The sequence below is a fragment of the Scardinius erythrophthalmus genome, assembly GCF_964197995.2.
Source record: "Scardinius erythrophthalmus genome assembly, chromosome: 15".
In the NCBI taxonomy this organism is placed as follows: Eukaryota; Metazoa; Chordata; class Actinopteri; order Cypriniformes; family Leuciscidae; genus Scardinius; species Scardinius erythrophthalmus.
The window spans coordinates 31,290,284-31,303,512 of record NC_138235.1 but is presented as its reverse complement, the minus strand read 5'-3'; the positions used below and the strand labels follow the sequence as shown (position 1 = coordinate 31,303,512).

The 13,229-nt window shown below is 37.2% G+C and overlaps 1 protein-coding gene across 1 annotated transcript in view; it reads right to left on the bottom strand.

Annotated features, from left to right (window-relative positions):
• The window catches only part of LOC308703442 (inactive dipeptidyl peptidase 10), a gene marked incomplete at its 5' end in the record, with an annotated part of 63,819 nt that overhangs the window by 14,669 nt on the left and 35,921 nt on the right, over nt 1-13,229 (bottom strand). Inside the window, 8 exons of the mRNA XM_081386917.1 lie at nt 717-821; nt 992-1,036; nt 2,350-2,473; nt 4,342-4,439; nt 4,592-4,746; nt 5,027-5,147; nt 6,366-6,447; nt 6,990-7,042. Coding sequence (XP_081243043.1) covers nt 717-821; nt 992-1,036; nt 2,350-2,473; nt 4,342-4,439; nt 4,592-4,746; nt 5,027-5,147; nt 6,366-6,447; nt 6,990-7,042 — 783 coding nt within the window. The remainder of the gene's footprint in view (nt 1-716; nt 822-991; nt 1,037-2,349; nt 2,474-4,341; nt 4,440-4,591; nt 4,747-5,026; nt 5,148-6,365; nt 6,448-6,989; nt 7,043-13,229) is intronic.

The following is a 13,229-nucleotide window of genomic DNA, read 5'->3' as shown; positions in this document are numbered from 1 at the left end:
GGGCGTCCAACACCCAGTAGCCAGCTTGTGGTTTTTCTTTCCTCGGACCAGTTGGTAAATTCTCACCACTGACCGGGAGAAACTCGCGAGCCTTACTGTTTCAGAGATACTCTGACCCAGTCCCCTTGCCATAACAATTTGGCTCTTGTCCAAGTCCCTCAGATCTTGATTCCTGCCCATTTCTTCTGCATCCAACACATTGATTACAAGAACTGATTGTTTGCGTCCAATCCAATCTACCCAGACCTTAATATGTGGCCTTGTTAGTAGACGATCAACAGAATTTGGATCACCTGTGACTGGTCATAATGTTTTGGCTCATCAGTATATTATATGTATAGATAAAGCTTATATTAGGTTTAAAGAGAAGGCAGGGAATAATGGAAAGCAGTGGAAAGGAAGATAAAGGAAGATATATAATATATTAATATATGTAATGTTTTTATATAGGAATATGTAACTCGTGATATAAATTTGTAAATGACTTCAAAATTCAAAAAACAAAAATCTAAATTAACATAACTATTTATTCAAATGAAAGTCTAACAGTTAAAATGAGAGAAAGACTTTACAATACACAGGGGTTCAACATCGCCCCCACTTGCCATAAAAAGTCACATACACGTATGGTACCTCAGGTTTCTAATCACGAAGTTTATAAGTACATCTAATTTCACTGTGCATAGCATGAGTACGAAATTATTCCACCCACAGACCTGAGCGGGGAGACTGGCGATGTGGAGGAACTCCCCACGGGCCCCTTGCTTGGCAGGCAGAATGAGGTAAAACAGGGAACCATCTGCCGTGAACAATGGCTCCTCCTGTAGGACAAGCCACCATCAATATGCATTCCTCCAACAGATCAACGAGAGACACCATTTTGATGCAATTCATTTCTTGCCAAGGTGGATGCAGCTTTTAGGAACCAAAGAATGGAACCTGAGGACTGGAGAGAGAGAGAGAGAGAGAGAGAGAGAGGGGCTGAACTTACCTGCCGCTGGTTGTTGTGCCAAAAGTCCATCGCCATTTGGTGCTTCTAAAGATTAAAGATATTTTAAAAGGATTAGACATGTTATATATTAGAAGTAAAATATGTTTTTTAAATCATTTGTTCTCTTCTGCCTGCCAGGGAGAGTAGTACATCATAACAAACTCCACCGCTAACGCAGAGTTTCAGGCAATCCATCATTCTCATTGGCATCACATTAAGGAAGTGCATGTTTCATTTTTATCTGCAGTTTAGATGTGCTGTCTGCAACAACTCGAGTTCCACATCAATTCCATTAGGCTGTTCTAAATTATGGTTGCGGTACATACTAATTATGGTACAATACTCATTTCCTCTATTTTTACATTTAGATTGCTGTTATCTAACACTTAAAGTTAATCTTAAAAACAGATGAACTGTTTACCCTAAAGGGACATGTAGTGGAGTATGACTTGTTTTCATGAATTTTTGAAATCTCTATATAAAATGAATGGGAAAATACACTATCATTGACATTTTTACACTATCAAGTTTGGTTTCAGTCAAAAATAAATGAATACTTTCATTCAGCAAGGGTGCATTAATCTGATCAAAAGTGACAGTAAAACCACTTACAATTTTACAAAAGATATTAATATTTCATATAAATGCTGTTCTTTTGAACTTTCTGCTCATTAAAGAATGGCAGTGTATATATATATATATATATTTTGTATGTAATACTATAACAATGTTTATATATAAGATTTGATTGCTTAAATATTTGTATACATTTGAATATTAAGATTAATTAAAGCTAAAATCATGTAATAAAAGAATTGTGGCTTTACTTGTCCAGAAATCTTCAATCACCGCTCAACAACCTCAGAGCTCATGGTCTTGAGACGTTTATATACATTATTGTTAAAAATCTATTTTTCTATGGAGAAAATGAATGGGATTTTTACTTCCAGAGCCAAACAGTTAAACTCTGTTATGTATTTCAACACAGCTCCCAATGCCTCCAATTATAAAACTCTGTTGACAGATTTATTAACACAGAACACACAGGGTGTAGAAATCAAACAAGAACTGCACATCCCTGTCAGACGCACTCCTGTGCGCATGCATTCAATCACTCGGACATAAAAAGGGAATGACCTTTAGGCATTAAGACAGGCTGCGCATTAAAATTCAAGCTTAAAAGTAAAGCTGAGTTAGTCTTTCACGCCTCCAGAAGGAAATTAGGCTGAGCTGGCAGAAGAGAAGCAAGCGATTCTCTGTATGTTCTGAGCAGAATAAAGAGTGAGAGCCAGATCGATGGATACTTTAAGAGTAAAGATACCCAGTGGGGAGCAGTGGATGAGCTGGAAACCCCTCACCTCTGAGCAGGCTCCTGTCGTGGCCTCACACACACACAGCACGGACTGGTTCTGGACACGGTTCAACCAGCGCACAGTCAGACGGGTGCTGCTTATCCAGCTCACCATAGAGATGTAGCTATCTCTAGAGAAAGAGAGAGAGAGAGTAGAGTGCATTCAGAATCACCACTTTATCCATTGTTTCGGTAACACTTTAAAATAAGGTCTCATTTCTTAACATCAGTTAGTGCATTACCTAATGTTAACAGATACGACTTTGGTTCTAAAAATGTAATTGTGGAAATGAAATTGAACTAACAGTTCTTGAACAGTACTTTTACAGCATTTATTAATCTTAATGTCAAGTCAAGTCATATATTTATATAGCGCTTTTTACAATACAGATTGCATCAAAGCAGCTTCACAGTGATAACATGAAAATAATACAACAAAGTTTGTTTCTAGAAGAAAATTGCATCATCATCCACCCTAAGTAAGGCAGATCAATAATATTGTTGAATATTAAATGTTCCCAAATTAGCAAGCCAAAAGCCAAGGCAACAGTGGCAAGGAACCAAAACCACTCCATCAGGTGACAGAATGGAGAAAAAATGGGTGGAATAAACATATGGCAGGAGTTTAACTCTCTGAACCCTGGACTTTACACCTCTGCAAAATCAAACTCTATTGAAACTCTCTATTATATATGTTATATGTCTATTATAATCAATTTTGAGTCAAGAAGACTATATATTCTAAATGGTTTTCCACAATTCCAAGCCTTTTTCATCAGTAATGTTGCTCCGTGTCAGTTTTTTAATGTTTAGCTAGTAAATTTCCCCAACTCTTTTTTAACCTGTTTTCTTTTAATATTTGCAGTTTATCATCTAGCAGATGCTTTTATCCAAAGTAACTTGCAAATGAGGAACACTACAAGCAATATTAGAGCATTGCTTTATGTTTGTTAACATATTGTGATATTTATTGTTGTTATTTTGGCCAGGTCTCTCTAGCAAAATGAGACTTTAATCTCAAGGGACTAACCTTGTAAAATAAAGGTTTAATTGAATCACACTCGGGGGATGATTTTTAGAAAGCTGACTGCCATCAAGAACAAAAATCAGCATGAAAGCTATATGTTTAGAGTGAGGATTCATTTTCCAACAGGACAAAGACTCAAAGCACACAGCAAAAACGAAAAATGAAGAAGGTTGGTATTCTGGAGCGGCACAGCCCGAGCCAAGGCTTGAATCCAATTGAAAATCAGCAGTAAGACCTGAAATTGCTGTCCACCGGCATTCTCCATCTAATCTGGCAGAGCAGGAGTATATTTTAAAGCTCACACCGACAAACCTAGGATGATACAGGCTGTACTTTTTGGACTATAGAGGTTGGGGCAAACAACAAAAAATATTCATAAAAAAGTAACTTACTAAAGACAAGAAGTTATCACTGCAAATATAATAAAATCCTCAGTGAGTAACATCAAACCACTCTTAATAATCCATTGTACAATGTTGCCACAGGGATACAACCCCGTTTTCTTTGGTTTGCAAATGCATAATGCATTTAAAATGGTAATAAAAGTGTTAATAATGAAGGAATTACTTTGAATAAACTACTAAAAACTTCATCTTTATAACACCACATCCATTTTCAAGTCTTATTCTGGTAATATGCACAGTGTGGAGAATAATTGATCAAAATGTTCACCCATTAAAAAACATTCACATTTGTTAGAAAGTAAACTTCATTTTAGAGTCATACAAATGATTTGCATATCATGAAGAACTTCTTAAATGTGTTTGTTGCCTAAGCAACAGATTCAACTCACTTGCGATGTTTTTAACATCATGCATAAAAGATTTAGTTTAATAAATAGACAGTTAAGACACATTTTGCCATGTGTTTAAAAGGATATTAAAAATGAACAGCTCTGTATCCACAGCCTGTGCACTGCATATGTTGCATGTTCGCAATTACGGACACATGCTAATGAAAGATAAACTTCACCTGCTGTTCTGGGAGTCTGGAGGAATCATCTCTAACGTGTGAGCTGGACCGTATAAATTCACCACAAACAGACTGGCTGATGGAATTCTGGAACCTGCCTGTACAGAGCAATACTTTTAACATTATCAAATTAGACAAAATGCTCTTGCATTCATTATTCAATATAGACTTTTATTGTGATTTCCGATTCATTTTGAGGTTATTTTGTCATATAAAAGAAATTAGTATGCTGCATGTCAACTGTTTTTACCTTTGGATATGGGTAGAGGACGTTAGAAGGGTAAACCCCACCCAGGAAGTGATGTATCTCCATAAAAGGAGTGGCTGAGTTGTTAATGGACAGATACGCCAGGCGTGCGCCGTCTTTGGCCCACCAGAACGCAGGATATTTCAGCAATATCTCCTCTAAAGTTGAACAAGGTAAGGGAGAGAAATTAAATTTTGATGAGGCTAATTAACCCACACACATATCATCATAGACCTACGCTTATGATCATAAATCTCATTTACCTTTCTCATTGTGTATTTATAAGGCCAAATGAGATAATAATCTCTTCATGAATACTGGAATGTCTTCAAGGGACTTTCAAAATTGTCTCAAAGTACACACAGAATTAAGGTGACTCATTATAGTGATGGACTGAAAGAGAGTATTGAAGGGGACGACTCATCCAAAATCACTGACCCTCATAGGTCCAATCAGACAGCCCATTAACCACCATTCCATTTCTGCCCGTGGCTGTCAGACGCATCGCCTTGCTAGACACATCTGGCTTGTAGTAGATGTCATTCTCAAAGATATAGACCTGGAATCAACAAAGAGACACAACCAGCATTAATAGATGATGTCATAATCCAACACTCTTAAAAATAAGGTTCCAAAAGGTTGTTGTTTTTTTCACAGGGATGCCATAGAAGAACCATTTTGGGTTCCACAAAGTTTTTCTTCGAGTGAAGAACATTTTAATAATCTAAAGAACCTTTTTCCACTATAAAGAACCTTTTGTGGAATGGAAAGGTTCCATGGATGTTAGATGTTATTCATGGAACCATCAACGCCTATAAAGAACCTTTAATTTTAAGAGTGAAGATTATTACACATTGGGCCCTATTTTAACGATCCAAGCGCATGGTCTAAAGCGCAAGTTCACTTAGGGCGTGTCCAAATGCACTTTTGCTAGTTTAACGACCGGAAAAATGGTCGGCGTGCCCAGCGTATGGTCTAAAAGTGTTGTCCCTATTCTTAAAAAGTAACGGGTGTGTTTTTGGCATAACGTGAAATAAACCAACCAGTGTCTCATCTCCCATTTTATTTAAAAAGCTAGTTGTGCTCGTGCCATGGCAGATTTGCTATTTGCATGGCGGAATTTGCAAATGGAAAAACTGAATATTACACAATATTAATCTTTTACATTTTAATCATTTTATTTTTAATATTTGGCATGTTTGTGTGCTGCTGCGCGTCCCTGTGTGTTTAATAAGCAGAGTGTCATTGTGGACCCGCCTATAGGCGCATATTACTAACGCGCTCTTTAAATAACAAAAAAAAATATTGCGACATTGACTTAAGACCAGGTTTTGGCGCAGTCTATTTCAGTTGCCTCAAAATAGTAACGCGCCAACAATGCACCTGAACACACCTCGTTTTCAGACCAGAACGCCAATGGGCGCACAAATGGGCGAAAATGCATTTGCTATTTAAAAAATGTGGCGCAGGACGTGAAAATGATAACTGCGTCAGGCTGAAACTAGCAAAAAACACTTGCATCGCGCTTGGTGCTGCATTGCACCGAGTGTATGATAGGCCCATTGAATCATTCTGTGATACTTTTGCGTCTTTTCAAAAAGCTTGATGCTGGTCACTATTCACTGCCATTATATGGACAAGCGCAAGTGGGACATTTAGAAAGAAAAAAATTAACACCATTGTGAGTAATTCATGACTTAAATTTCATTTTGGGTGAAAAGGGTGAACTATCCCTTTAAGGAAGCTCGCTATAGTACAATAGAACAAAGATCCTCACCAACTGGTTCCCTTGAGGTCCCCACGCTGCATACTGAAGTACAGATGTATCCTCCTCTGAAGGGGTGAGGTCCATAATCTCCCTAAGATATGCAGACACACACACATAGATTGAACTATTACATCACAGACATTTGAAGCACTACATAGCACAAATTAATCCGGTTCTGGGTCATTTTTAGAGTGCTTGAAAGGGCTCGTAAAAACAGCACGATGCAGATGCAGAGTTAATACGAAATGAAAGTGAAGTATACAGAGAGGCAGGGGTCTGGACATGCAATGAAACCACAGCTAAGGCTAAATGATCTGTGAATACTGCCAAAACAAGCAAACAGGCTTCAAGACATTCTTTTAAATTTCACTGCTCTTTCACAACCACAAGCAAGAATCTCAGGCTTTTATCAACAAACAGAACATAGCAAATCCCTGTCAGGGCATTCAGGAAATTGCAGGTTAGTGAAAAAAACAATTCATCCAGCAGAGACCTGTCAACATCAGAACAAATAGTACCTTTTCCATACTTTTATGTAATCAATGCCAAACACAGAGGGACCTGTGGACTGGTTTTCGGTTGTGCACATGCCCAGTACAGGCCATGCAGTGAGGAACCTCTGTCTCTACCTACCCGCTGGCCACTGTGTAGATTGCAAAGGATGCTGTGAAGGACTGTGAGAATACCTGGAAAGGGGCAGAGGACATGGTGGATCCCTAAATTGTATACACAAACTATGTACGGAATAGCATACTACCACACTATTTCTGCAGCGTTTATGTGTACAGTATGTGACTGTATTAAAATTTTGGTATTCAGGAATTTTCAGGATTAAGCACTACCTTATCACTACCTCACTACCTTATGCTGCCAAAATGTGCAGTATAAGAACTATAAAACAAAGAATATATGCAATGCACTCAACTAGACTGTCAATTTCCAGTGTGATAAGTAAACCAAAAGTAATATTAATCACAATATATATAAAAAAAATATAAAGTTTGGGGGCTGTAAGACTTTAATGCTTTTTAAGTCTTTTATGCTCACCATGGCTGCATTTATTTGATAGGGCGGAAAACAGTAAAAACAGTAATATAGTATTATTGCAATTTCAAAAACTGTTATTAAAATATTGTCTATATTTTAAAATGTAATGTATTCCTTTGATGAATTTTCAGCATCATTACTCCAGTCTTCAGTGACACATTATCCTTCTGAATGCTGATTTTCTGCTGAAAAAAAAACATTTCTTATTATTATTTTTCAAGATTCTTTAATGAATAGGAAGTTCAAAAGAACAGCATTTATTTGCAATATAAATCTTTTGTAAAATTATAAATGTCTTCACGGTCACATTCGGTGTTGGGGAAAGTTACTATTAAAAGTAATGCATTAGAATATTGCGTTGATCCCTAAAAAAAGGTAACTAATTGCTGTACTTAGTTACTTTTAATTGAAAAGGTTGCGTTACTTTTGCATTACTTTTCCTCTGCTTGTTTGTTTTTTAATAATAACCAAAAAAAGTTATATTCTTGGCAAATGTGAAGGCCCTTACTCTTTCACATTAGCCTGGTTAAAAACAGACCATTCTCAGTAGTAACTGAGATATGATCTGGCAAAGCTTCATTAATAACTCATTTCCAAAGGGGCGTCACCAACGAACGTCGCTCAAATGCCTCTGGGCGCAGTTGGATAGACCTAAAACCAATCAGAGCGATCGTCATTGTGTAAAGCCCGCCTCAACGTTTCTGATTGGTGCCGTGATTTCTAGGCCATGGAAATGGGCTTGAATGAGCTCTTTGCCAGACTACTTCTCGAGCAAATCTGGTTTTCCCAGGCTACTTTCACATCAAAAGTGAAATAAATAAGCCTCAGGCTGAAGGAAATGCAAACTCACGCCTGTACAGTAGAGGGCGCAGCTCAAACATTTCAGCTATGCTGCCATTCTAGACACTTTATTTTAAAAAAGTAACTCATATTTTGTTTTAAATTTAAAAGTAATTTGTTACTAAGTAATCTGATTATTTACTCGCATTACTAGTAATCCATTATCCCCAACACTGGTCACATTTGATTGTCCTTGCCGATTATAAAATGGGTAGTTCTGGTTCTTGATGCTGATTGGTCAATAGCTATGTTTTATTTACGATAAGGGGTTGACTATATTCACAATACAGCACAGCCTCTCGTACCTTATTTTTAGATATAAGTATTAATTTCTTACTGACCTCAAACTATCGAAAGAAGTATGCAGTATGCTAGTATCCCATTCTGAACATAGCACACGCTTGTGCACACACTCATATAGTTCTTACAGCTCATAATATCTTTCACTCTCTCACTGCACGACAGCACAACTATGGGTGGTTAATGAATCATTTAAATTCATTTCAATTTCAAGCTTCATTCAGCTGATTCAATTGAAGAGCATCATGAGCAAAAGAAGCAATTCTTTAGAAAACGATTTATTTTATTTCACAATCAGTAGCCGGAAGGGATACAGGCCCCCAAATTGGTTTGACTCTTATGAGAACGGTACATCACATGTATGGGGTCATACGACAGAATGATAGCGGCACGTGAGTTTTCACAGCTTGAAACTCACTCCAATGGATTAGCATGTCAAAGATGACCTAAATCAATAGAGGTGTCCTTTAGGCCTCTAAAGACAATTGTGCATTTTGTCAGTACAGCATGGTTTATTGCAATGCATTTGGCTATATGAAGATTCGTATATTGATCAGTTAGGTCTGTAATGATTTCTGTAAAATTAGATGTATGGATTGCTGCAGCATCAGTACAGAACGCAGTGTGGCGACAAGCTTCAAACTGCACTCGTTTCCCAAAAGCCTAATAGGATTGAAAGTCATGCCCTGCACTGCATACTAAAAACAGAACAGCCGACTGTCGCACTGTCTGGCACTGTATAGAAGTGAGGTTAAACAATTATTTCATTAAAAAATGAATGTTTGAGGTCAGCAAAGATAAGATATTCTTTTGAAAGACATTAAGATGTTTATTTAGCAAGGACATATTAAATTGGTCAAATATGGCAGTTTTAGTAATTTAAAATATTATTTTAAAAAGTTCTACTTCAAATAAATGCGGTTCATCCTGAATAAAAAAGTATCACTGTTTCCACAAAAATATTAAGCAGCACAACTGTTTGCAACATTGATAATAATAAGAAATGTTTCTTGCGCAGCAAATCAGAATGATTTCTGAAGGATCATGTGACACTGAAGACTGGAGTAATGATGCTGAAAATTCACAGGAATAAATGACATTTTAAAAGATATGCTATAACATAAACAACAGATATTTTAAATTGTAATAATATTTCCCAATATTGCTGTTTTACATTTTTGATCAAATAAAACCAGCCTTATTGGTAAGTAGAAGAGACTTATTTCTGAAACATTAGAAAAAATCTTGCTGACCCCAAACTTTTGAACAGTACTGTATCTCAATATTAAAAAGACAGACACAAGTGTTTGTGTGCATATGAGTACAATCTGAAAGTGTCTAGTGTTAAGTTTGAGCACATTTTCTCTGAGTGTAAGGCTGTGTGTGTTGATTATAGGAAAAGAGATTGTGGATTCCTGCTGAGAGTCATAAATCCTCTTTTTGCAAGGAATCACAAAATTAATATCCCTACGGCAAACATTGGAAGAAATATTGCTAATGTGGGAATTTGGATGGTTGTGACATTGGCATAGTAATTGCACAAATTTGCTCAATAATACTGAATGCGGTACTGAACAACCCACACAATTCTCAGTGCCAAAAGTGCAAGATCTGCCCTAGTTTGCCTTTCCCGCCTGCCTTTTTTCATTCTGTTCTCTACTCTCTGTAGTGTTGATTCTCACTGTAAAATCTTTCGATTCATGTTCATCACAACAAGTCCTCCTCTGGGCTTTAAGTCTGAGGTTGCTCTGGTTCTCATAATACGTGCCTCTTTATATCTGAATCCCTGTAGACATTTTAGCTTTTTTCCACTTACTCTGACTTCCTTTAGCACTGTGCCTAGTCCACAATCACATATAAACAATCGTGCAGCTGAGATTTGTTATAGGGTATATTGATTCAGGTGAGTATGCTGTACACAGGTAAAGTAAGATTCAACTTTTAATATATCACTGGGTAAAAAAAGAAGCAAAGCGGTCATGTACAACTTTAGAGAAGTGTTTTGAAGTCCAAGCTTTGTGTGAGAAACAAACCAACATTTATGATGTTATTTACAGATAATTTTCCCCTCCAGTGAGCTGTTAACCACTGTGACTGGATCATTGAATCAGTGAGTATTTAACTTGAGAATCAAATCAGTCTGATTGAATGAATCATTCAGGGCTGAATTTCCGAAAAGCATTGCAAACCCAAGTAGATCTTAGAGACTATTGGAACCAATACTATCTACTTAGACTTAAAAACGCTTTTGGAAAACACAGTACAGACTAGTTTTGTGAACCATATCAATGAATGCATTGAAAATATCTGACTCAAAAGAACAAACTGTTCATGAATCAGATATTTGCTATGTGCTAAGAATGGGCATCAAATTGTCACACACAAAGCTTTCGTATGACGTCAGGTGACTTGGAATAAAGTGTATGAGACATATGAACTACTTCTGTGATGCTTTTGTGTCATTTTAGAAGTGCAAAAGCCTTCTTTTGTGTTCTACAGAAGAAAAAGTCATACAGGTTTGGATTTGGAATGACATGAGGGTGAGTAAATGACAGATATCTTGATTTTTGATGAATTATCCCTTTACATTTGACATCCTTTTCCCACCCTCAGCATTCTCTTTAACTCTGCGTCTCTGTGTCTTTTGATTTGGCTCAGGCTCAGGCTATCGCTCATGCTGTCTTTCTCAGTTTCTATTTCACTCTCTCAATATACATTTCGCTTGCACCCTCGGTTTCTTTGTGACACTCGCCTTCCTTCCCTTTTGCTTTTTTCCTTTTCCATTTTCTTCCTTCCCTTGCAATTTCACCTCACTATTCTGGTGTCCCCTTTTATATTTTGCTATGTCCCTCTATTCCTTATCTCCCAGTTTCCAATCTCTCTGCACACATTCACACATCCAATTCATTCCGTCTCTATGATTGATTTCGATTGGACAGCGTGATCTAAGGGCGACTGCAGATCACATCGTTTTTATCCTCGTCTTCTTCAGTCAACGTATCCCCCCCCACACTCTCAGTTCAGTTGCTTGAGCCGTAAACTGCCTCAGTCAGCACATAATCTCTAGAGATGGAGGGAAATGGGGGGGAGAGAGATCAAGGAAGAGAGATAGCAATTGTGACTAGAAGAGGTGGAGAACTAACAGAGAAATCCCTTGTTTCCCTGCAGATGTGACCACACAGATTGACTTTATTTATCCTGTGAGCCAAGAATGTACAAAGAAAGAGGATGTAAAAGGAATGTAAAAAGAGACAAAGAAAGAAAGAAATGTAAAAAATCCTTTAAGATTTTTTTGCATTGTGACAATTTTCTCATGATAATTGTAGTTTTAGTCCAAATGAAGTGCTTGTAAATGTCTTTACACTGGCAACATACATACATACATACATACACACACACACACACACACACACACACACACACACACGCACACACATACATACATATATACATACATAACATAACATAACATAACATAACATAACATAACATAACATAACATGCATTACATACATACATACAGTCATTAAATTAATCTCAATGCAAACCATAAATAATAGTGATAAAATAGGCTCTACTTAATATTTTATGCAGAAATAATTTCTTATTTTGATGTGAAATGTGATGTGGACATGATTCACCACATCCACCACTTGACACATGCTTTGAGACAAATGCACAAGAAGAGAGAGAGAGAGAGAGAGAGAGAGAGAGAGAGAGAGAGAGAGAGAGAGAGAGAGAGAGAGAGAGAGAGAGAGAGAGAGAGAGAGAGAGAGAGAGAGAGAGCGCAACTCAGGAGAGAGTAAGTACGGATTGTACTGTCAGTCTTTTCACTCATTGCCTGTTTTTTCCTATTTTTCTTCTTCTCTATTACTCATGTCTATACCCTGCTTAGTTGTTCTCTTTTGAGAAGAGAGAACGCTACAGCAGAAATGATTATTTTCTGAAGTGGAGGTTCGGCAGGGGGATAAGAAAACAGATTGCTGTGGTTGCTCAGACAAATAGCCTACAAGTTGTTTATGCTCAGCCTGTTTCTAAAACCTGCTGTAATCACAAAGGCTTGCCCTAGTGCGACGCTACAATTCAGTGCCAAACAGCTCCTCTCCTCTGTTTCCATCTCTCCCTATGCCTGTCAGCATCCCTTCTTCTTTCTTTCTATACACCCGAGCTCCTCTGTGTTTGAATATTCTATTCCGTCCACGTTTGCTGTTGATCGTAGCAGTGTTCATTGTTGAACATGCTGCAGAAATTATGGACGAAGTAAGTGGGCTGTAAGAGTTTATAATATAAGTTTGTAATGCATCTTTAAAAACACATAACATTATTGAGATATCTTCTTCTCAAAGTAATCACAATATAATTATCGTTTCATAGCAGTTCATGTAATCTCATTAAAAAAAGATAGCTTCTGGTATTATATGTGACATTTAAAAGGCATTATTTGTCATATTTACATACAGTAGGCGACATCACATACATCATAAAGCAATTTTGCCAAAATAATTGCTTTGTGGTCCAGCTGGGATATGATTCTGTGTGGGATAAACAGCAAGACAACAGCTGACTAATGCAGTGGCTAAGTTGGCTAGACGGGTAAAATAGCTTGTACAGCACATTTATTAAAAACAATAGACAGAGAGGCCTCAACTATGATATAAAACCTTTTGTGTTGCAATGGCACAAAAA